The sequence below is a fragment of the Nematolebias whitei genome, chromosome 1 (genome assembly GCF_014905685.2).
Source record: "Nematolebias whitei isolate Nwh7 chromosome 1, NemWhi1, whole genome shotgun sequence".
Taxonomy (NCBI): Eukaryota; Metazoa; Chordata; class Actinopteri; order Cyprinodontiformes; family Rivulidae; genus Nematolebias; species Nematolebias whitei.
Genome location: NC_056498.1, coordinates 87,745,901 through 87,771,278, shown reverse-complemented (window position 1 = coordinate 87,771,278; position 25,378 = coordinate 87,745,901). Strand labels below are relative to the sequence as shown.

Here is a 25,378-nt window from a genome sequence, read left to right as displayed (position 1 = left end):
CACACACACACACACACACACACACACACACACACACACACACACACGAACACACACACAGACAAACACACACATACGTTTCCACTTGGGTCAGAGTTTGAATAAATCACGAGACAGAGGGCAACAAATATCCCTCCTAGTCTAGACAGCCAGCTTAAAGGCTTCTGTCTGTTTCTTTTCCTATATTTTTTATTTTCTTTCTGATTTTACCGAGGAAGGAGAGGGCATTAAAAACAGCTTTGGCACAAAGGCTGAAACTCCTGCCAAAATGGGGAACGGTAGAGCGCCATATGTAAAAGTAATTGTAAACTTTCTCCTCATCATCTTTCTTTTCCCTCAGTGACATTAGGGTGATGGAGACAAAAAGATGGAGATGAAAAGAGGGCAGACATGGAGACATGTAGCCACTGTTTGGCTTGTTGACAGCTTCAGACATTGTTGACAGTATCTTAGCCAGCTTTGTGAGGTTGTCATTTGGCTCGTATGGGTCAATGGGTTAGTCTGGTCAAATGTTTGTCAAATTCATTTATTTTGTAAATAAATGGACTGAACTTATACTGTGCTCTTCTATCTGATCAAGACACTCAAATCTCTTTACACTACAATCTGTGCCTCATTTACCCATTCATACAGCACTCTACTAGATCTGTTCAGAGACTAATCAGAGCTTTATCACATTCTTAAATCAATGGGACACACATCAGAGGCTATGAGGGGTTCAGTGCCTTGCCCAGGGACACTTCAGCATGTGACTGCTGGTGGAATCGAACCCCCAACTCTTGCATTGGAGGACTATTGCTCTAACCATTCAGCCACAGCCGCCCTAATAGAGAAATGATTTTTTTCTACGAAAAAGCAGTGCGAATGCTGATGGGGGATGGACTCCCTGAAATTTACTGAAGATGCTGAAACTTGACTGATACATCAAAACCCTAGCTAAAAGCCAAATGTAACAAAAGCAAACTAAAACCTAAAAGTAGCTAAATTTGACCTAATAAGTAGAAATAACAAAAGTCTAGCTAAAAACAGACACCCTAGCTAAAAACAGCAAAGGGTTAGCTTACAGCTATAATAACAAAATATTAGCTAAAAACTAAATAAGAAATACGGTAGAAAAAAGCTGAAAGATGCAAAAAGCTACCTAAAACTCAAACTAAAAAGAGTTTAACTAAAAATATTAAAAGGCTAATTACAAGCTAAATGTAGCAAGAGATGGTTAAAATGTAATCTGGCTATTAAAAGTTTTGCTAAATTTTGAAGTAGCAAAAATCTAATAGTAGTAAAATGCTAGCTGAAGGGGCTGAGATGGTATAAAGGCAGGGCAGCCAACTCGGGAATCGAAGGTCCTGGGTTCAATTCCCGGTCATTGCACATGTCATAGTGTCTCTGAGCAGGACACCAAATCCCAAATTGCTCCCTGGGCGCTTACATAGCTGCCCCCTGCTCCACTTGGGTGTATTCCAGGTGTGATGGGTTAAATGCAGAGAACTAATTTCGACTTTGTATGAGAACATACAATGATGACAACACATAGCACTTTATGTATTTATTGTTATTATTATTAAAAGTTAAAAGTTTCAAAACACTAAGTAAAAGTAGCAGAAAGAGAGGTAAATTCATAGTAGATAATTAGTTAGTAGTTAGTTTAGTAGCTAGCTAAAAGCTAAAAATAGCAAAAGATTAGCAAAAAGCTTAAAGTAACAAGAGGCTAGTTAAAAGTAAAAAGTATCTAAAAACTAAAAGCAAAAGCTGGCTAAATGTCATAAAGCTATTTAAAAGCTAAAAGTTGCAATATGCTAACTAAAAGCTAAAAATAGCCCAATTGTAGCTAAATGTAGCAAAGGCCTAGCAAAAAGTAGCAAAAAGTTAAATATTAAAAGTTGCTTATCAACACAAAATTACAGCAAGCTTGCAGAAGCAGATTTTGAAAAGAAAAATGTTTTTGAAGGAACTGAAGAGATCTCCATGTTGGTCGATTGGGAAAATATCTGTAAATTACCTTTAGCAAAGTATAAAAGTAAAAAAAAATCAAAAGTTATAGGCCCCACTTCCTGAATGTTCTGATATACATTTGGCTAAAATAGCACAACAATTAAAGAAAATAACAGAGAAACATTGGTGTGAATGTTGAATTAAGGAGGGTGAAATGAATGCATCAAATGTCCTGATGCATGCTCAGTAATCCAGGTCGAAAAAAAATTAAAAAGTTAAATCTGTTTTTTTTATGTCCAGAGGACCAGATTTAACATTTTTAGAATGCATGAAATGATTCTTTTCACACAGCTACTGAATGTTACAACAGCTGTGTGTGCATCAGTTGCATCTTACCATCACAAGAGGGCATGTCGAGGCCGGCAGTGAACCCACCGTCACACACACACTGGTAGAATCCCTCTGTGTTCAGACATCTACCATGAGGGTGGCAGAGCTCGGCTTCCTCCACACACTCATCGACATCTGAGACAATACAGAGACAAACAACAGAGACGTGTGTTTGGACTTCTTTCTCTGTGTTTGTAGAGTCCAAGTACTCGAGTCAGCTAGGCTTCTGGGATTCAACAGCTTTTTGTGAACTAAAACTGCTAAATTTCTCTTTCAGGGTCAGACGCTATCACAAATGAAGATTAGCAATCCTTTAAGGAATGCATATCACCTGCCGCTTTCATTCCAGTTTTAAACACAATTATTTTATGTAAAAAAATAATGAAGTTATAGGGTTTTGGTTAAACTTAAATTTACTTCAATGTGAGATTTCATGCTCAGAGTACCAGTACGTGTTGTAGAGCTGTCATTTTTAACCCGGGCCATAATAATGAGCTGGATGGGTGGGCCGGGTCAGTATCGGGCTTTTGATTGCATCAGCGGACACGTGCGGTTGACGATCCAATTATATGGCAACATGGTTTGCCATACATTCCAATTATATGCCAACATGGATTGCCATACATTCACCAGCCGCACGCAGTCATTTCACCACGAGCTGACCGGCCTTGAAAGAGGTAAAAGTTCAGTTAAGCTTCAGATGGGACTGTACTACAAGGCCGCAATCCATCACCCAAATGGACGTTCAGCAGCTGCACTCAGAGGACGTTCGCGGCTGACGACCCAAACAAGTGAGATCCTAAAGCAGACATGTCAGAGCAGTGTCCGTGTCTGAATAATGCAGAATGCAGGCAGAAGCAGGGATTTAATGCGCTTTGACGGTCATGAAAGGACAAACGCCCCCTCAGCTCTGATCTTCTGCCTCCTTTTACTCAGCTGCACACGTCCAATGACCGTTAATAATTATATAAGCAGTCAAAGCCTAATTCATCCATCCATTATCTTTACCCGTTTATTCCATTTTGGGTCACGGGGGTCGCTGGTGCCCATATCCAGCAATCACTGTGCGAGGGGCGGGGTACACCCTGGACGGGTCGCAAGTCCATCACAGGACCACATAGAGACAAACGAGACAAACAACCATTCACTCTCTCACTCACACCTAGGGACAATTTAGAGTTACCAATCAGCCTAACATGCATGTTTTTGGTCTGTGGGAGGAAACTGGAGTACCCAGAGAAAACCCACGCATGCACAGAGAGAACATGCAAACTCCACCCAGAAAGGCCCCTGGACCGGGGTTTGAACCAAGGACCTGCTCGCTGAGAGGCAGCAGCTCTACCAGTTGCGCCACCGTGCTGCCCCAAAGCCTAATTAAAAATGTTTTTGTTTTTTTTCAGGTTTGGACCTGTAATTACTGCTAATTCGTCGAGTCAGGTTCAAAAATGATGATGATGGCTACAGGCTGGGGCTGGGTTGGCTCAGATCTTTTGGGTCCAAATGCAACTCTAACGTGTTGCAAATATTATTTTTAAACCTTTATTTTACCAAGAAGAAATCCACTGAGATTATTAATCTCTTCTACAAGGATGTCCTGGATATGAATATGAGAATGTGAATATGAGTCTCATCTACTACCATATGAAATTTTAGCTCAGTATCTGTAAAACTGACTGAATCTTTGCCATTTTTGTTTTTTAAAGTTGCTTTTTGTGGCTGACACCCATCTTGATTTGGATTTGTGTTCCATTAAATTCTATTCATTGTTTCATGAGATATTTTGCTAACAGACAGACAAACAAAGAATACACATGCACACAAATACACACAGGCTAAAACAATATCACCTTTATAATACCTTTACAAAATCACCAATTTCACTTTTCAGCTTCTGCTGATAATAACAAGTACATAAGGAGATATACATTTGTGTATAAAACATTTAAATTTAGATCAGATGTGGGTGTCTAGAATATTTATTTCCTGTAGACCTACCCGTGCAGCTGGTTCCATTGATTTGCCGGTAGCCATCAGGGCAGGTACACATGTAGGAGCCCACATTGTTGACACAGTCACCCACAGCCCCGCATGGTCTGTCTTCTTCTTCACACTCATCCACATCTGGAAGATCAACACAGGAACACATGCTACATTGAAACCAGTGTGATGATAAGGAATTGAAGGCTTGAATGTATAAAACACACATACAGTAGTCCCTCGCTACTTCGTGGTTTGACTTTCACGGACTTGCTCTTTCGCGTTTTTTCAACGATTGTCAACTTTATTATTACTCATGTGATTGGGATGGTACGGGATAAAAAGTTAACAGGGAAAAAAAACTTCCGGCAGGCGCCGACATTTTGTAGTTTTCCTTCAATAAGCCTATACTGTAACGTCAGTCAAAAGGACTAAACTACCCAGAAACCAACAGTGCTTTCTGCTGCTGCTTTCTGCCAAAATGGAGGGAATGTTTAGCAACGCAAAGCCAGACGTAACAATCGATCTATTAAGATCACAGGACTGGTAGGAAGGTCACAAATAATCCTGAAGCTCAATTATCCACGTCACATCAACCTGGATGGTGCGGTGGGCTTCATCACTGCAGGATAGGTCTGCAGAACCAGAACCAAGCCTGACCAGAACCGAGCTGCTGGTATGCAGAGCTGGTGAGTACAATTTTTTGCAGTACTGTACTGTACAAATATGTATGTTGTTAAAATGATGTAGGTTTAAGAGTTTAGAACATTGTTAAGAACATTGCAAGAGTGTGGGAAGAGTTTATAAAGCCTTAAAATATATATACTGTAAATACTAAAATAAATATAATGGTCCTACTTCACGGTTTTTCACCTATCGCGGTGGTGTGTGGGACATAACCCCCACGATAATCCAGGGACTACTGTATAGTATATTGTAAATTATTATTATTTTTTAATGTTTGTATTCTATTTTATTCTTTTATTTTGATTCAAGTGTATATATACTTTCATAGTCTTTGTATGTTTCCATTTTTATACCTTTGCATGGATCATCATGCATCAATCCCACCCTGGGATAAATAAGGTTTTCTGATTCTGATTCACACCATGTGGTACCGGCACTGAACCACTAGGTCAGGTTAACTAACTGCAGCTCTGAGGATCCACAAGCAGAGATTCATGTCTGACAGAAACCAGGTCTGCTTTATTTAACTTACATATGTTTCATCAGCAAGGCCACGGAGTCATAAAACACGAGTTATGGTTTTTGTTTAACAGCTACAGCAAATGCTGCCATTATGAGGGGCAGGAACACAACAAGGGGAGAAAAGTAATCTGCGGCTTACTCCTCATGTATTCACTTACAATAAACAATAAAACATCTTTGGTCTTCAGTGAAGCAGTTCTTCTTTTATTGATGAGTATATTTGACTGAAAATGTGACGCATGATCATTTACTGACACACCAGGTTTTGACTTGTGAACAAGGCTGGATGATATTTTTGGGAACCAACAAGCAAAATATAAAAACATACTTTTACAAAAAAAGTAATAAAATACTACTAGAAGTCAGTTTAAGTGAGAAAAACTCACGTGATAAATGTCACAAAGACTAACACAGAACCAGAGAGTTGCTTGTTGTGAGGTGACCATGCACCTCATCCCCAAAACTGTCAGTTTCAACATATTTTGATAGATTTATATTTTTGTTGTGAACACATGGTTGGTGGGAGTAACATGAATGTGTTTATGTTAGTTTGATTCTATTGTATCTAAGGATTTGAGGGTGGGGTCATTTGTGCAAATAGGCCAGTCCAAACCTGGGTTACAGTACCGTGTAACGCTGGTTGTTACACAAGAGGCTTATAGTATTAGTGCATACACAAGCCTCTGGACTCATAATAACTATTAGCAAGAAGTTTGGTGATTTTGTCAGAATAAATAGCATAAAAACAAAAGTTTTACACAGCAAAGGAAGTGTTTGAGCTAATTTATAAAGTCTGTGGGAGCTCAAACCTCTGTAACTTTAGTTTACTTCAGCAGCATGAATATATGCACAGGTAATGTCCACATGGGGAGTCATGGTTTCCTAGAGTTTTTAGTCCACATCAAAGGAGTTATATTCTCTATAATGCAGAAAAGCTTCAGGCGGGGGCAAAAATCCTCCGTTTTTTCTGTTCCATCTTCATTTTCTGTTAAACAATAGAAGCTGCTGTGATGCTAATAATTCTGATAAAATCTCACAAATGTTAGCTTTATTTTGATACCAAGATTATTGAAACAGAGTTTGTGATTTCTGAGAAAGACTCAGATTCATTCAGGCATGTTATTATTTCAGAGACTTCATGGAAACCCCACGGGGTTTGTCCGGTTAAAGCAGCATGGTCCTTGATCCTTCTGTTGAACAATGGCTTTAAAGGTTGTCATAGTGTGTACTTGATTAAAACAACACTCTTGGTGTACAAAGAAAGAACTGGGAGACACAGAAACCATACCATCACACTGGTCTCCAGTTGGTGACACTCTGAAACCGGGTCCACACTGGCAGAAGAACGAGCCCTGGGCATTTTGGCAGTGACCTCTGACACAGACTCGCTCGTCCTGGCACTCGTCTACATCTGGAGGGAACAGATGATGAGAGAACTATCGCATCAATAAAAGTTTAATCAATGAACTTGTCTAACATTTATTCTGTTAGCTATTACATAAACAGGACGCCGAGCTCAGAAAATTTCCTTATTGAGTAAATGTTTAAAAGAACATTTGTAAAGACAAGTTGTAAACAGTAATAAACAAACTAATCACGAGTGACTGACTGTGGTGTTTTCTCACCGAGTGAAGGAACAGAATCTGAGTGGTTCCCATCCCTGAGAGATAATCTAATTAAATGTTTGAGTGGTAAACAACAAGGGCAAACAGAAGACAAAGTGCATCTCGGTTGGACAACTTCATATTAGAGTCCATAGCAAAAAAAATAAGAAAAATAGAGACATATAGTGATTAAACATTAGTCATTACAGTAAACTTGCACATTGTGAAAAACAGAGTGGTAGTGATTTTTCCTCAGATGTGAGAAAGTCTTGGATTTAGGGTAGATTAGTCAAAATGCTATTGCAAAATGCTATCAAACAGGAAATATACTGTATAAAAAATATAATAATCTAACATTATTTATCTGAGGAGCAGACTGCTTTGAATTTAACTCCATTACAGAACTCTCATCTTGAGCAAGCATGAAGGCGACAGTGGAAAGGAAAAACTCCCTCATGAGGAAGAAACCTTTAGCAGAACCAGACTCAGGACAAGCGTCCATCTGCTTCGACCGGCTGGGTTTGAGAGGAACAGATACACAATGGCAGGTCAAGAATCACATGTAAAGATAGAAATAGTACCAAATGAAAACTTAAATTTTAACAATTCATTTAAGGAAATGAAGTCAGTTTGTCCTCTAGTAGTCTTCAACACCCTTGGCTAAAATATTCACTATCCCTCCTCTGCACATGTCCAAACCATCTCAGCCATAAATTTGTCTTCAAACTGCTCAGCCTGAGCTGTCCTTCTGATGCACCCATTTCTAACCCTGTTCATTTTGGACACTTCCCCCAACATCTTAATATCTTTAACTCTGCCACCTCCAGCTGTGCCTCTTGTCTTTTTGCTTGCACCACCACCTCTACATCATAGCAAGTCTCATTACTATTTTTGTAAACCTTCTCTTTCACTCCGCTGCTCTGTTGTCACATATCAACCCCGTCACTCGTCTCTATTCAATCCATCTTTCCTGCACTCTCTCTCTCGTGCACCAGCTCTTGCTTTCTGTCTTGCTACTGCTGCTTTTTATTCCTCTTTTTTTGGTGCATACTACCTCTTCAGACTCTCTTTCACCTGCTCCTCGCTCACACTACAGACCATGTCTGCAAAAATCATAGTGCATGATGATTCCTGCCTGACCTCATCAGCCAACGTGTCCATCACCATTTTACTTCGTAATACCAGACACAAAGCTGTGCTCTAACAAATAATAAATATTTCACATTTTAGAAAAAGGCTGTTTCATACAGTCACATTGGTTTTGTCTCATGGTTAATGTAAGGACAGGTTTAACACACAGACTACAGACATGATACCTCCCCGACTCTGGCTGGGCAGTGCAAACATCTGTTCCATGGATTATTGACTTCTAAAAAAGATCCTGTTGCTCTGCTTTAATATTTCCTCTTGCACCACCATCATTTATGCCACCCCACTGTGGTTTGGCTGCTCTTATTTGGTGTGTAAGCAGCCAAAACATTGTAGGTAACCCCATGCCACATAAGTAGGATGCAGGAGCAGCAGGCTACTGAAATAAGAGATGAGCACATCTTTGGTTTGGGCTTGAAGTTTCAGGGCTTCTGGAGAAAAAATAGCTCCACACTGTGAGTGGTTTAAAATGGTTTGTTGTTTTACTGCTCAATGGCTGGATTATTTTTGTCTACATATGCTTCCTAGTGTGATTTATATGTGTGTGTTAGTGGCTAGACATTGGGAATTGAGAGGACAGGATGTAATCTATTCTCAAAATGGTAGAAAGCTCCAGGAAACAAAAAACTGTATACTTCATCAGTCAGGGTGTCAGCAGAGACACCAGTGCTGAAGATCGCATACTACTTTAATCCAAGGAGGAATAATATGGGGCCGTGGAAAAACTATGACTGAGTATTTTTATTAATGTTTCAGCTGTAACACTAATGAATTATACATTAGGTTGTTCTGAATACTTTCATTTGTTTCATTGTGTGCTTTGACTTGTAATCCTAAGAAGAGAAAGGAGGAAACAACCTCTGAATGGTTCATGGGGCTCCACTGGCAGAGCCTGAAGCTCGTGGTTGTTCATGTCATTTTACTCATTCATTAATCACTCCTCCCTGTACACTGGTTCACCTGTTATTATTGTTCCATCGTACTGTTTGTTCTGGTTTTGCTCCTTGTTCTTTCTTTGTCATTTGTTTGTATATATTGTTGTGAGATAGGGTCGGTTAGCTTCAGTAAGCTTCACTACAATCAATATTTAATAACGGGTTCTCTCTTTTTCGAGCTACTTGACAGATATGTGACAGAGATACTGTGTGGGAGATGGTCTAATCAGTGACGTGTCTTGTGAGAGCTCTCTGTCACGTTGTAACTCATTCGCACGGTCGTCAGCCTTGTTTATCACAGCATAGAATGTTGCTTTCAATAAGAGCGCCAATTTAGCCAGCTGGTCATAGCTTGACTCTGTTCTGTCTGTAGAGGTCACACTCTCTGCAACCTCCTTCAGCTCGTCCAATAACTCTTTTGAGTTCATGCTGTCCACCTGTTCACCATATGGATGTAAGGATTCTGTGAGCAGCGTCAACGCTCCCTCTAACCAGTCCTTCATCTCACAAGGGTCAATATTCTTTTCTGTCATACCTGCCATGGTTATTCACTGTTCAGCACTTATCTGGTTAAACAGTTGCCAACTTCAGATATTTTAACAGGTAAATATTTGTATTCAAGTGCCATGTGAGTCTCACACACTATTTTAGCTCTGGGTTCACTCAACAGTACTGTGTAAGCCACTACTTCAAATGAATGGGCACCTATTCGTAGGTTTTACCCCAATGCATGAATATTTTAAGTAAATGCCTCTTTCTGGCAGTGTTACTTAATGAGCTTAAATCTAACAGATACAAGAACCAGGCCTTTTTCAGTGTTCATTTACTCTAAAGCACTAAAAATTAAACAAACCTGCAATTTTCTAAAAGTCTCACGGCAACTTTAGGTTTTAAACGCTTTTTAAGCAGTTTTATTTACCAGAATTCGCTATTTAAAACAGTCACTCATAAACCAGGCTGAATTAACAAAAAGAAAAGAAAAAAAATGAGAGGAATTATCAGTCTCCCTTTAAAGAAAACTGTTATACTCCTCTTTCAACAGCAGGTGGCGGTGTAAGCTTATTTATACCAGCAGGAGTCTATGACAACTTCCTGTGAACCGTTCTGTTCTGTTGACATCCGGTTGTTAGCCTTTAGCTAGAATTAGCATCGGCCGAACATGGTCAAATCAGCGTTTTCTGAACGGATTTAAAGCTTAAATGTGGCGTCGCTTTAACAAGCACGTCTATCTGCATGAACACAAGAGTTTTTTGGGAGAAGAGGCAGCTCCATTTAGCGACTTTAAACACAGAGGAGGCTTCGGTCGAACCGAGATTCATTTCCAGGATCACGTGATTGAATCAACCAATGAGCAACGGGGTGGGTTTTACAATCTGACATCAGAGGGAGTGAACGCAGACACGTCACCCATTTCTCAGCGAATCAGAGAGACCCAAACAGCGGTTTTCGACCAATCACATTTCGTGATTCTAGCTATCATGTTAGCATTAGCCTGAAAAAGTCTGATCAACTTTTGTCCATTAACCTTCAAAATGTACAATTTTTACTGCTACAGATGTAACGAAGCACTTCACCAGTGGCCTGAGACAGCGCTCAGCTTCAAAACAGCGTTTTATCCATTCAAAACACGACTCGTTCAACGAATCTGAACTGAGTCCGACAGCACAACCGGGTCAGACAGAACCCGTTCTCTGCCACAGTTTAAACAGAATAAAGCGTTTTACCACAAACCCAGCTTCAGTTACACAACAGATGTACAAATTTCAGCTTTAAAATGAACACATTGACGTTACTTTCAGCTCTAAAAACAGTGTTTTTCCTACAACACCGACTCGTCCGAGCCGTTATCTAGAACCGAACCAGAACCACACAGCTGATAACAGTTTCAAACAGGGCAAGTCACCTTCCCACAGCTGAAAACATATCACTGTATTTTCTCTGAACACCACAAGCCGAATCATGCAGTATCAAGCTCAAAACTTGGACTTTTCATGCCAACATTCAGCGTACAATAACACAGACTCCATCACATTTAATTCACACCTCTTTAAACATTCGTACGGCCACGAAATGTAGTGAGGCGGATATCGGGTCACGAGAAGCTCTTTAGAGACCTGTACCGGGCCACCAGAAATGTTGTGAGATAGGGTCGGTTAGCTTCAGTTAGCTTCACTACAATCAATATTTAATAACGGGTTCTCTCTTTTTCGAGCTACTTGACAGATATGTGACAGAGATACTGTGTGGGAGATGGTCTAATCAGTGACGTGAGGCGTTAATTTTCTTTGACCCATCAAAATGAATGTGGTCATTTATTAACAGAATCAAAATTTAACATCAAACATTGTACACTTGATTATTCTGATTAAATGCAATAACACAGCTTAATTAATGAGCTTTACAATGAGAAATCATACGGCCATGATTTCTCACTTGCAGCTTATTACAACAGACATATCTGAAGATATCTTAAATTAATATCTGCAGACTTTTAGCTTATCTTTTACTGGCGAGATAGAAGAGTTTTAAAGAGGGGGAATGAAGGAGTTTAAATAGAGAGAAAAGATGTGGATGAGGACGTATGTCTGTAAACCAGAACAACACGCTCCTTTCAAGTGCAGTTCGCCCACGGTACACTGGTAGTGAAGCTCATGACGACTCTACCTTTGGCAGAGGATGAATCAGCTGCGGTAAGAGGTCCCTGGTACGCTACCTTTCAGCGTCTCCTCAGGGCGACTGCGACTCGGCAGAAGTCGTGAGAATTCGTTCCACAGAACAAACTTCCTCAGAGGTTATAAGGCTTTCACCGGGTGGAGCCACCGCGAGGCATTGTGGCTCCTACAGGAACTCCAGCCGAACTTCATCTGTACCAGAAGAACTTACGGGACTCTGAGAAGACTCAGAGGAACTCAGAACTTCTGTTCTCTCTCGGAACTTCGGTTCATGTCTCCCAGAACTTCTGTTCTCCTGTGTTCCCAGAACTTCTGTTCGCGTGTAGAACTTCTGTTCCCTCCAGAACTTTGGTTCAAGTGTAGAACTCCGAACTACAGGAACTAGGAAGTGTCGAATTTTAAAGAGTTCTGTTTCCGGTCCCATTTGGGAAGTCCTGATTGGTTGAAAGAACCAACAGGGGTGTGGTTTTAGTGACGTAAGAGGGTTACTACAAGTCAGAAAAACAGTGAGATGTTTAGGAACAGACAGAGAAATGTTTAGGGACAGACAGAGAAATGTTTTGGAGAAATGACAGACTACAGGTGCCAGCTTCTCTGTTTCTGTCTGAGAGGTTTTAAAAACATGACAGTTCGTTCCAATAACTTCTTTCTGACTTTTGACCGACATCACTACTTCTCATTTCAGACAGAAGATCAAAAAATGCATAATTACTTGGTAACAGACATTAACTTGACTTCTACTTTGAATGAGGATTAAAAAAAAATCATTAATACTGTTTCACAGTTGATTTAAAATGAGTGGTTCATTTCAACATTTAAAAATGATTTGAACTAAACACACTTTGATTATCAAGATATTGTAAAATAGTAATGATAATATAAAAAGAGAGTGTTCTTTCAACTGATTAGTTCAGGATTCAAATTAGAAAGTCTCTGGATGAGCTTAATATGTATTTCTGGATTCAAATCAATGAAATAACAGTTTCTGTCCCATGAAGGTCTTCAGGGTCAGGTTTTGACCTGAGGCTTAGTTCACTACAATATCCTGATGCATGCTTATTTGTTTGTATAGTTTTTCGCTACCCTGACAGCTTTTTAATTTTAATACATTATGTTTCAGTTTAGGGCAGCATGGTGATGCAACTTGTAGAGCTGCTGCCTCTCAGTGAGCAGGTCCCTGGTCCAAATCCTAGTCTGGGGGCCTTTCTGGGTGGAGTTTGCATGTTCTCTCCGTGCATGCGTGGGTTTACTCCAGGTACTCCAGTTTCCTCCCACAGACCAAAAGCATGCACGTTAGGCTGATTGGTAACTCTAAATTGTCCCTAGGTGTGTGAGAGAGAGTGAATGTTTGTTTGTCTTGTTTGTCTCTATGTGTCCCTGTGATGGACTGGAGACCTGTCCTGGGTGTCTCCCGCCCCTGCACAGTGATTGCTGGACATGGGCACCGGCGACCCCCAGTGACCAAAAATGGAAGAAGCGGGTAAAAGATAATGGATGGATGGATGTTTCAGTTTAATCATAGCTATTTGATTCCTACTCTGAGCCTTGGACTTTTCATACCCCTACGCCTTGACAATGTCAGTTTTATTTATATAGCACATTAAAAACCAACACTTGTTGACCAAAGTGCTTTGCAATCTAGCTAAAAAGCCAATAAAATACAGTATAAATGAATAAATGACAATGAACAGGATTAAAAAAATAAAAAATAAAAAATCCAGACACAACAACATAAAATAGATCATTTCTGAAGAAATATTGAAAGGCACCAAGTTGATAAAACACCGTTGTTTTGATGTATGAACTGTAAAAGAATTGTGGAGAGAACCGAGATCCAAAGAAATGTTAAAGCTGCTATCAGTTGCTCATTAGGGTCACCATGGTAACCACACCCCAGTGTCTCTCACTCCATGAAAACACTTGTTATGAGAAAGGAAGACGGAAAGACTGCAGAAATTAAGTCAAAGTACAGTCACTGTGTGAAAATTATTAACCATCAAAGTGAAATTGACATCTCAGCAGAAAGTGACCAAAGTGACTTGACGCTTGAGTTTTTGTGTCTACAGTGTTTTCTGTAGATGACATGGCAAATGAAAAAGACCCTTCATTTAAAGAGACAGCTCTGAGCTCAGATACAATGAGTTTGGATGCGTGCCATCTGAAAAACTAAGTCCTATAGCCGTGAGAGGCACTCTGGATGCAAGAAATCAAAAATGCCCACGCTTTGATGCATAAAATATATGATGTGCCAAGATTAAAAAACTAAGAAAAATGTTGCAAAATGTTTGTGAAGTTCAGACAGCTGAATAGTATAGGTGTTGTAATCTTAATTTAAACTGATTCTTAAAGTTCATAACAATTTAAACTATGATTGCCACATGGTTTGATGTATTACTGCAGGAATTCAACAAAGTTCAGTCAGGTCCTCTGGACGGTTTATTTTATTGTTGAAACGTTTCGTCCTTCATCCAAAGGACTTCATCAGGCCGAGGAAACACTTCAACAAAAAAAAAGAAACTGTTCAGATGACCTGACTTTGTTGGATTTTTCACCTGGATTATTGAGCATGAATATTGCAGGAATTGTTTTCAAAGCTACCGGAGGAGGAGTGATTTGAAAGTCAAGTGGGAAAGGGAAAAAGACAGCCAAACTGAAAGAAGGAGGCGTTACATCTCATACATTAGAGGAGGTCTCAATCAAAATTAATCTGAAATTATGTTTAAAAAACTCTGCAACAGTCTGAGTTTGCACATTTCTTTATATCTTCAGATATAATCATCAGAGCAAAACATATAATATAATATCAGAACAGTGCATGTTCACGCTGCTGTTGTTTTGGCACATTGTTTTTGTACTATTAGTGCTTAGTTTTGTGTATTATTGGTTTAATGAATATAGTATACTTCATGTCTTTGATCTTACTACTGTTTTTCTTTACAATTTGTATTTTTGATGGATGTAACTGGGACCCTGTGTACATAGTTTTGTTCCACCTCATGTACATATGATCTGAATGACGGTAAAAATCCTTGAATAAAATTTGACAATATTTGTTTACAGCCTTGATATGAACCAAAGTTAGACTAGTTAGAGACACAACAGATTACTGGAGCTTTGAATCAAAAGGACCATGTGCATGGCAGTAAGTCCCAAACATGGACAGATCACACATGTTGGACTTACCTACACACTGGCCTCCTTGTCCTAAAAAGCCCTCAGGACAGGAGCCACAGGTGTAACTCCCTTCCTGGTTGTAGCAGATGCCAGAAGGGCACGTTGTCCTGTTTTCACATTCATCAATATCTAAAAGGAAAAAAAAAAAAAGACAATGAGTTTGTTTTTTTACATTCTGTATTTCTTCAGTTCATCGTCAGTCAACAAGTTCTGAGCAGGCTTTTGTATTCTTTTATTACATACTTTGGTCACATAAATAATTACATAAACTTGAAAAAAAAAAACAATCATCTTGTGGTTACACACCCTCAACAGCGGTGCAGAGATTTCACTGCAGCTATGGGGAAATAATCATCAGGCCTGCTTGCCCCCACAGCCCTGATGCAGTATTATTTTGGTGGGTGGGGAGCTCTACACTGAAACAGCAGGAAACCACAGAATGACAGAGCGCCTCACATTTAGATCCCAGCACGGGTGATGAAGTGGGCAGGAGGGTGGTGCTCAGACCGGTAACTATGTGGTTGCTGGTCTTATTCAAAATTCCTCTCACTTATAAAGTGAATGTGAAGAAGTTTTGTTGGACCAAGTATGGACCTGTGCTCAAGCTACACGCCAAAAAGACGTGCAGCTGATATTGGATGCTTCACCAGAGCCTGACCTTTTTATGGCTCCTATAAGAACCCCTTCCTAATTCTTGTTGACCCTGCTATGACATAAAGCATCAGACTGAATGGGGATGGGTTTTTCAAGGTCTTAGTGAGGTCTTCAGGCATGCATTAAGGTTGGGTGCCTCATTATTCGTGATAGGTCCACAGTGATTTGCGCTCACACGAAACTTTGAAAGTGAGGCGGTGGTGGTTTTCACTGTGCTGGCAGCATATTGGGATCCAAGGTGGAGCAGTTGTTGAGAACTTGAAGCATGACTGGCAACAATTATGTCTGTGATTAATTCATGGAAATATTCTAGTGCAGATGGAATACCAGTGGTGGCAGCTCAGTGCTGAACTTCTAGAGCTCGCTGCATTCTGACCGAGCTTGAGAGAGCAGGGTCCTTGTGTATCAAAGAGTGCACAGTCATCCTACTGGACGTTGGGGTAGGGACAAAATCAGAAAAGTGCGTGCACACAGAAATATTCAGTTTTATCAAATCGTGCGTATGCATGTTTCTGCTAACCTTTCCTTCATACATCGAAAGAACCTGGAACTGAGAGCACATGAAACACCTCCCCAGACACGCCTCCATCTAAATATGTAAAATAAATGCAAATATGTTTTGCATGTGAGATTCTCACCTTTACGTATTGGAAAATGATGTCTACATGGAGCAAAATGAGACATTTAATGGAATGTGAGACAGAGATACTCAGATAAGTTAGTGGGGTGTAAAACATGTTTGCCACACGTGCAAAAAGTAAGTGTGTATTGTTGAATGAAATGGAATGGGGGACGCTGATCTGCTGGCGGCGTGCTTCTGAGGCTGAGGAATTTGTAACTACACAAATTTAATACTTGTAATTGGTAAGTAATACCACAATCACTGTAAACACAGAGGAAAGCAGGAGCTTGGTAGAACGTAGAAGTATATTCTTTAAATAGTTGACTGGAAGAAAGGAGTTAATGTGAATCAACAAAGCAATTCAGCTTTGGTGCGGGGATGTGTTATTTATGTGGGCATAACGTACATGAGGCCACATGGCACAGCTCAGGGATGACTGAGAAATATCAGATCAGTTTTTGGTCGGTGTGATCCCAAAAAACGTTGCCATCCAATTCTATTGGTGATGTCCAAGCCAAAGCTGTCATTGTTCCACAAATATATAATATTTATAGATATGTTATTGCTTGTCAATCTGAGGAATCATCACGGGTGAGTTGTTCTGAATTAATTTGCTGATCTGGCACCATTTTCTTCTCATTGAGAACAGAAATGCCCCTTAGACGATTCGCACATACTTTATGTCCCTCATCTGTCTGTGTGCCTCCCATACGTGCATTCACTGACCTGTGTTTACATCTATATATGACAAAGAATATAAGAAACTTTATAGTTTACATTGGAGTGAGGTTGTTTTCATCATTTTTGAGGCAGGTTGTGTTATGTTGTATGAGGCCCAAACTCGTGAAAAACAAACAAACAAACAAAAAACGTGTTTAAATACCCCTTACGTTCAGAAAACCAAACAGTCATATTTCAGTGTATTTAAGTGAGTCAAAACACCACAGTACTGAACTACAATTACAGGTTATAGATTATAGGTGCAGTGTTAGAATGGTTCTGTTCTTATCTGAGTGACAGAAGCTTTTGTGTTAAGGGTGGCAATATATTATCTGCTTCAGCACCTCTTTCCTGCAGGGTTCCGGAGGGCACGATTCTTGGACCCCTTCTGTTTTCAATGTATCTGCTCCCTTTGGAGTCTATCCTGAGGAAACATGGTCATTCTTTTCATTGTTTTGCTGACAGTTGTCAGATATAATGTCTTGATGACATTAAGGTATGGATAGCTTCAATTTTTTTTTAAGTTTTAATTATCAGAAAATTTAAGTTGTTGTGTTTAGCCCTAGCTCTACTGAAGTCTCTGTTCCTGTAAACTTTGGCTATCTTGAGCCAAACCTTAAGCAGTCCACTACAAATCTGGGTATGGTTTTAGACTCTCATTTTAAGTTTAATAACCAGATTAACTATGTTCTGCAATTTCAATTCAGTTCAGTTCAGTTTATTTATATAGCTCCAAGTCACAACAGAAGTCAACTCGGCACTGAACAGAAACATTTGTCTATAAAAATAATGTTAACACTATTTATCTGAGGAGCAAACTGCTTTGAATATAACTCCATCGCAGAACTCTCATCTTGAGCAAGCATGAAGGTGACAGTGGAAAGGAAAAACTCCACATGAGGAAGAAACCTTTAGAAGAACCAGACTCAGGACAAACAGCCATCTGATTTGACGAGCTGGGTTTGAGAGGAACAGGAAGGATGAACAGACACAGAATGGCAGCTCAAGAATTACGTTTAGATAGAAATAATATCAAATGAAAACTATTGAATATTAACAATTGAAATTATGTCAATTTGTCCTCTAGTAGTCTAAGCTTAAGGCAGAATAACAAGCCAACCCTAATTACAGGATTTATCAAAAAGGAAAGTCTTGAGCCCAGTCTTAAAACTGGACAATGCATCAGCCTCACGGACAGAAACTGGAAATTGGTGTGGGGTGGGCAGCTGTGGCTGAGTGGTTACCATACCATACCAATTTATTTATATAGCACTTTAAACAGTGACAAAGCACACCAAAGTGCTGTACAGGGACAAACAGAAACAAACACATAGCAACAGATTACATAACAGGACACCAAAAAGTAGAAACCAACAAAAACAATAATGGATAACAACAACCGCAACATGACCAACACAGTGTGATGCACACAGACTCAGCACAGATCACACAGTGCAGAAAGCCAGGGTTAGAGCAGTCGTCCTCTATTGCAAAAGTTAGGGGTTCGAATCCACCAGCAGTCACATGCCGAAGTGTCCCTGAGCAAGACAGTGAACCCCTTGTTGCCTCCGATGTGTGTCCCATCAGTGTATGAATGTGATAAAGCTCTGATTAGTCTCTTTAGAATGATTTGTTCAATTATCTTTGTATAGATCTAGTAGAGTGCTGTATGAATGGGTAAATGAGGCACAGATTGTTGTGTAAAGAGCTTTGAGTGTCTCAGTAAGATAGAAATGTGCTATATAAGTTAATTCCATTGACCATTTACCATTTATAAGGGGGGAGCCTGATAAATCAAGAATTGAATTCAAAATATTACTTCCAACCTAAAAAGCTCTCAACAATCTAGCTCCATCTTATATTACAAATATTGTTGTTCCATATTTTCCTAATAGAGCACTTCACTCTCAGACTGCAGGTTTACTTGTGGTTCCTAGAGTTTCCAAAACCAGAATGGGAGGAAGATCTTTCAGTTATCAGGCTCCTCTCTTGTGGAACCAACTTCCAGTTTCTGTCTGTGAGGCTGACACATTGTCCAGTTTTAAGACTGGGCTTAAGACATTCCTTTTTGATAAATCCTATAGTTAGGGTCAGCTTGGGTTTCCTGAGCTATCCCTTAGTTATGTTGCTATAGGCTTAGACTGCTAGAGGACAAACTGACCACATTTCTTCACTCTGCTACTGTCTTTACTTACTCTGCTCAACCTGTTTTGTATTTGTAATTATTTTTTCTATCCTTGACGTGTTTTTTTTGTCTTTCAGATACACCTTGTCACGAATCACGTCCCTTAGATTATATTTTCTGTCACCCTGGTCACCTTTTAAAGTTTGCAATGGATCTATTCTGTAAGTTTCATTTATTCTGTCCACTCCTGTAGTGATTATTTAGACGTGCGTTTTAGTTTGTCTTCTTTGCATGCTGGTATAGGGCGACGTCACGGTTTGTTTAGCTTTGTCTTCACAGCAGCCAACAGCAGCTGATTAGAGCTCAACTGGCTGCACCTGTCACTCTCACCCTATATAAGCTTCACTCTTTCTCCTCTTTGGTGCCCGATAGTTGAAAACAGTTTTCTGCAAGTAGATACCTCGCGTTCATGATCCTGTTTTGTTTCCCTCTAGCCATAGTGTTTCTCTGTCATAGTTTACCTGTTCTCCTCGTTCCTATCCCGCTCCTGGTTCCTGTCCTTACCTCTCGGCTTGACCTCCCGGCTCCTGGACCCATGACTCACCTGGACATCGTCTCTCGCTCGACCCCTTGGATTATTAAGCCTTCTGTCTTCGGTTCTGACTTTCGCCTGCACAACTACGCCTCTTTGTCTACTCCTCCGGTCCCTTCAGTCATCTGCTCTTTATTTTGGACCCTGGCTCATTGGACCACAACTCTGCGCTTGACGGACTCATCACTTGCCTGTCACTGTGGCCAGCTGCAGCCCCTCACCGGACTCAGCTCCTCCAGCAGCGGTCCGGATCAGTTTGGACTTCTTCAGTCGCCAGAACCCCCAAGATCATCTGAGACAGTTAATGGCCCTCCTTATTTGACTTTTCTGCTCCCCATAGTCTCCTGCAGGACCACTAACCGATCTCTGTCTCAGTCTAGTCTTGTCCCTGATCCGGAACCTGTACCCGAACCAGAACCAGTACCAGAACCGGCCCAATCTGCAATATTTCACCTAGAAAATAAACATCATTAAATTTTTACTTTGTGTGGTGATTTTGGTCCAAACATAAGGGGGTTCGTTACACACCTGGACCTACATCTGGACCTACCATTCTGCGTTCGTCTGTCTCTCCTTTCTGTCTTCTCAAACCCAGCCAGTCAAAACGAATGGCCGCTTGTCCTGAGCCTGGTTCTGCTGGAGGTTTCTTCCTTTTAAAAGGGAGTTTTTCCTTTCCACTGTTGCCACTGTACTTGCTCAGGATGGGAGACTGCAACAAAGCCAAGATTCAACTTGTCTGCTGCCTCCTTATATAGAGAACTTTACTAATTGGCTTTTCTATGTATGTGGATGTTCCTGTAAAGTGCCCTGAGGCAACTATGTGCAACGAGGGGTTCAGTGTCTTGCCCTGAGACACTTCAACATGTGACTGCTGGTGGATTTGAACCCCCAACTCTTGTATTGGAGGACGACTGCTCTAACCACTCAGCCACAGCCACCCCTACCATTTAATTTTTTTGTTTTGTTTTTTGTTAAGCACTTTGGTAACAGCTGTTGTTTTTAAATGTACTTTATAAAGAAATGTGACTTGACTACAAAGTTTGATACTCTGAAAAAGTTTTCATGGAGATAAGCATATTCTCATGGCAGAACAAAAAAGAGTGCATATATTTATGTACACTTTCACATGACGTTCATTCTGATACATCCTCACACGTGCGTGATACCTGGTGCATGCATCTTTTCGTGCGTACACATCGTTGATACATGAGGCCCCAGATTGTTGTGAAGGTACAGTAGAGTGTTTCAGGGAAAATATCCAGAACATCTCATTTGTCCAGTACCTAAGAGCCCAGCTGCATCATAATGACCTTCAAACTGAAGGAGTTTTTCTGAATTTGCAACAATCTAGCCATGCCATGCCATGGTTGTGTATGTTGTTTACAGTGTAATGAGTCATCATCCAGTGAGAAGGGAGCCTAAAGACCAGTCATACCTCAAGCATGCAGCCATGAGTAAGACTGAGCATCTCAACAAATACACCTATATAAATTTATGTTGCAGTTTGTAGACGACTTGTACTGTCTGTGATTCTAAAACATGGGGACTAAATACTTTTCCAAAGGGTCATTAAAGAAAACTGGGACTGTTACAGAAGGTCAAAGCAATGGTCTAAAGTTATTTCTGCCAAAAATAAAGTTTTCAAAACTACCAGTAAACTTAATTTTCATAAGATCCTAAGAGTAGACATTATAACTGAGTAATAAACGTAGAACCAGCCATACTGCAAATAAAACTTTACAACTGGAGTGTAAATAAACATTTAAAAGAACAATTCTGAAAAAAATCTTCATGTTTTTGCAACATTTCAAGTCTGTTGGAGTCAGTCTCCCCACCATCACAGACATCTACACCTCCAGATGCAGGAAGAGGGCCACCTGCATCACCAAGGACCCCACTCACTCAGCACACACACTTTTTGCCCCACTCCCCTCAGGCAGGATGGTTGAGGAGCATTAAATGCACAACCACCAGGCTGAGGAACAGCTTCTACCCTGAAAAATCACTGTGAAAAAACTATGAAAATCATTGTAATGCCACTTGGTTGTTGATATGTGCTGCTGACTATCCATGATGCTGATCTCATGCTGCTGATTATTTCATGTTACTGTGTTCATTAGTCCTCATCTGCTCACACAGACTCATGTTCGTGCTGCTGTTGTTTTGACACAGTTTTTGTACCATTAGTGCTTAGTGTATTCTTAGTTTAGTGAATGTAGTATATTCTTAGTTCATGACTTGGATCTTACTAATGTTTTTCTTTACAATTTGTGTTTTGTTTGGATGTAACTGGGACCCTGTGTACATAGTTTAGTCCCACCTCATATATCACGTGTGGTATGTATGACAAATAAATCCCTCTGACGCTGAAATTACTACATAAAAACAATAACACAATAATACAAACAACAAGCTCTACTGTATATCCCTGAGAGACACACTGGGTCAAATAAAGGTAAAAACACATACATTTTTATTTATGAAGTGCTTAAGATGTGTAAAGTTTAGGGAAGTACAAAGAGCTTGTGTGTAAAGGTTTAAAAAAGTTTTGACAGCTCAAAAATGAGAGTTTTAGCATCTTTACACTACATGTTCCATTATTAAATCTCCTAAAGGTAAAACTGAAATGCAATTTCGTAAAAACTGTTAATAATATGAAAATGTCAGTACAGTTGTAAAAATCCAATCTTCAATTAACCATTTAAACTTTAAATGATGTTTTTACTGGCAGGTATACATGTGCTATGGAACTACAGAGTTAATGCAGTTTTATCATTCTTTTCAGAAAAATCTCATTTTTCATTATGTGGAAACTTTTGCAATTTATTGGGAATTAATTTGTAGTGTGAATCTTACTACCAAAAACTGTTTATGGTGATGCTGAACATTTGATGGGCTCAGGTAAATGTAAAACTGAAGAAATGATAAAAGAGCAACAATAAAAGCTAAACAGTCATAAGGGTGTTGCCAAAATGCCTAAATAATGGCATGCTTAATTAGTAGTTGATACTTATGTGTTTGTAGGTCAAACACTTAATAAGAGTACCACAGAGGGCACATTATGCGCCTACTGACAAGCTATTTTGCAGCAATACAGCAGTCTAAAGCAAGAGCCCAGACAAGCAAAGACCTTGTATAACATTTTACCTTGACCTTGGAGCTGCTTTGATGAAATGTGGTATAAATGTGAATCAAATTTCACTAAATCATCTTGAGCAGATGAGAAGTTGTGGCTCAGACAAGAGAAGGTTTATGAACGTACGGACTGATGGATGGAGACTACACCATAATATGTTCATCTTTCAATGAGTGTATAAAAAAAGAGCTAAATCAAGAAATGCTTTTGCTAATTACCACCTTTCTTGCATTAAGTTGCATTTCAGCCCAGTGTTGGTAATGACAACATAAAAATGATCAAGAATCAAAGCTTGGTACAAATCTGTAACCCAACTGTGGCTGGTTGAAAGAGGATTTATTTAATACATAATTTTCTTTCTTCCCGTGTGCTGATGATCTAAATATGAAAAAACATCAACTCTACTTCCACAAAACACTGAGTACTTGAACATGCACCACGTGGCCTCTGTTCCTTACCTACACATGTGATCTCACTGTCATCCAGGTGGTATCCCTCATCACAGTGGCAGGTGTAGCTCTCAGCTGTGTTGTAACAAACCCCCTGACCACAAATGTAAGGGTTGATCTGGCACTCGTCCACCTCTGGGTCAGAGCAGAGACAGCAGAACTTTACTGAGTATCACAATATAAAAAATGTCAAGTATAAAAAATGTAATTATTATTAAACACTTCGAAGTTATAAGGAACATGTCATACATTGATGTAAAAAAGTCCAATTAAATTCTAGGGTTTTAGACAAAACTGCATGCACAGTAATATCACAGCTGTTGCTCTATCACCTGGCATCTCATTTTATTTTTTTCATGAACTTGATTGTTTTTTGCAGAGAAGAAGAGAAAACAGGCTTCAGTCTTACCAGCTGACTGAGTTGGAGCGATGTCCTGGCCTGCATTAGTTGGGAGGATCTCGACAGGTGCAGGAGGGGAGGTCCTCTCAACAACTTCTGCTCAATCGAAACATCAAAACATAAAGACACTACTTTTTAAATTAGAGTATATAAAGAACTGATCAATAATTCAACATATATTTTACATTTCACCTAAAACTGACGGGGCACCTCAGGTGTTTTTCTCTGTGTTTACAGTGAAGTCAAAAGGCAGCACTGCAGATGTTTGAGAGGTTCCACACAGTCAGAGAATCAGTTTAATGCTAAAAAGAGCCATGGATTATCAGGATTACCAGATACAATGTGGAGATGGCATATCATAGCCAGATTTATGATTTCATCAGACATGTAGCACTAACACATCAGCTGGATTATCACCTAGTCTTGCCCAACAGCTGAGTTTAATATTCAGTCTAACAACGTCAGTAAATCTGTTAGGAGCTGGAAGGTGATCAGAAAGTAGATTATATTTTATTTTCCAGGCAAATCCCAGTGAGATCACAGATCTTTTTTCAAGGGTGGCCCCCTGAAGGCAGCCAAGCATGCATGTTTTTGGACTGTGAGAGGAAACTGGAGTACTCAGAGAAAACCCACTCAAACATGAGGAGGATATGCAAACTCCACCCAGGAAGACTCACAGCCCAAACCGAGACTTGAACCCAGAACCATGTTGCCAGTGGCTTAGTGGTTAGCACTGTACAGACAAGGATGAATTTGTTGGCTCTGTTACAGCTCGTTTAAAAAAAAGTTTCATTTCATGTGAAAAGCGATTCAGTTAAAAGCAGTTTTCTGATGTATCTCTGCATGCCTTTAGGATTTGACAGAGTAAACAAAACACATATTGGACTGACATTTGTTGTCTACATGTACAACTATTAAAGTCAGTGCAAAGTATTCCTGATCAAATCACGTTTTTTTTATTAAATGCTTTATTTATCTATATATTTAGCAAGTGTCTGCCATAGAATGACTTATGAATAAAACATTGTGTTTCATGTTAGTAACATTTATATAAGCAGGCACATTCTACACAGATCACAGATCTCTTTTGCAAGGGAGGCCTGGAGGCAGCCTAACATGCATGTTTGTTGACTGTGGGAGGAAACCCATACAAACATGAGGAGAACATGCAAACTCCACACAGAAAGACCCCAGGTTCAGACCAGGGATTGAACCCAGGACCTTCTTGCTGTGAGGCAAAAATGCTAACCGCAAAACCACTGTGCTGCCCAATGAGAGGGAGTTGAAAAAGTACCAAAACAACCAAACAGTATTAAAAGTGCTTCAGTGCTTCTGCACTGTACACTGTCAAATGACTGAAGTTTTTAAAGGAACTTTTATTACTTTCCCCAAAATGTCTGTTTTCAGCGTCTGTGCTTTCGTTCATCGGTCCTTGAATGTTAAGCCAGGGCTTCAGACGCTTAAATTCTTAAGAAAATGTATTTGCAGGCTCATAAAGTAACAACGATTAAGAAGAATGAACTTTACGAACCATAATGAATGCAAAGACGCTGCCTTTTCAAAAACAAACAAACGTAAAGCATTTTTATCAAACAAGTAGCATTCAATTTTGGGGAAAAGATAGACTTGTCGTCTATT

The 25,378-nt window shown here is 39.8% G+C and overlaps 1 protein-coding gene across 1 annotated transcript in view; it reads right to left on the bottom strand.

The window, feature by feature from the left end:
- ltbp1 (latent transforming growth factor beta binding protein 1) overlaps positions 1–25,378 on the bottom strand; it is a 248,462-nt gene that overhangs the window by 30,233 nt on the left and 192,851 nt on the right. The window contains exons 13-18 of the mRNA XM_037681018.1: positions 23,750–23,836; positions 23,350–23,475; positions 15,052–15,171; positions 6,797–6,919; positions 4,318–4,443; positions 2,329–2,457 (exon numbers count right to left, since the gene is read on the bottom strand). Of these exons, the coding sequence (XP_037536946.1) occupies positions 2,329–2,457; positions 4,318–4,443; positions 6,797–6,919; positions 15,052–15,171; positions 23,350–23,475; positions 23,750–23,836 (711 nt within the window). The remainder of the gene's footprint in view (positions 1–2,328; positions 2,458–4,317; positions 4,444–6,796; positions 6,920–15,051; positions 15,172–23,349; positions 23,476–23,749; positions 23,837–25,378) is intronic.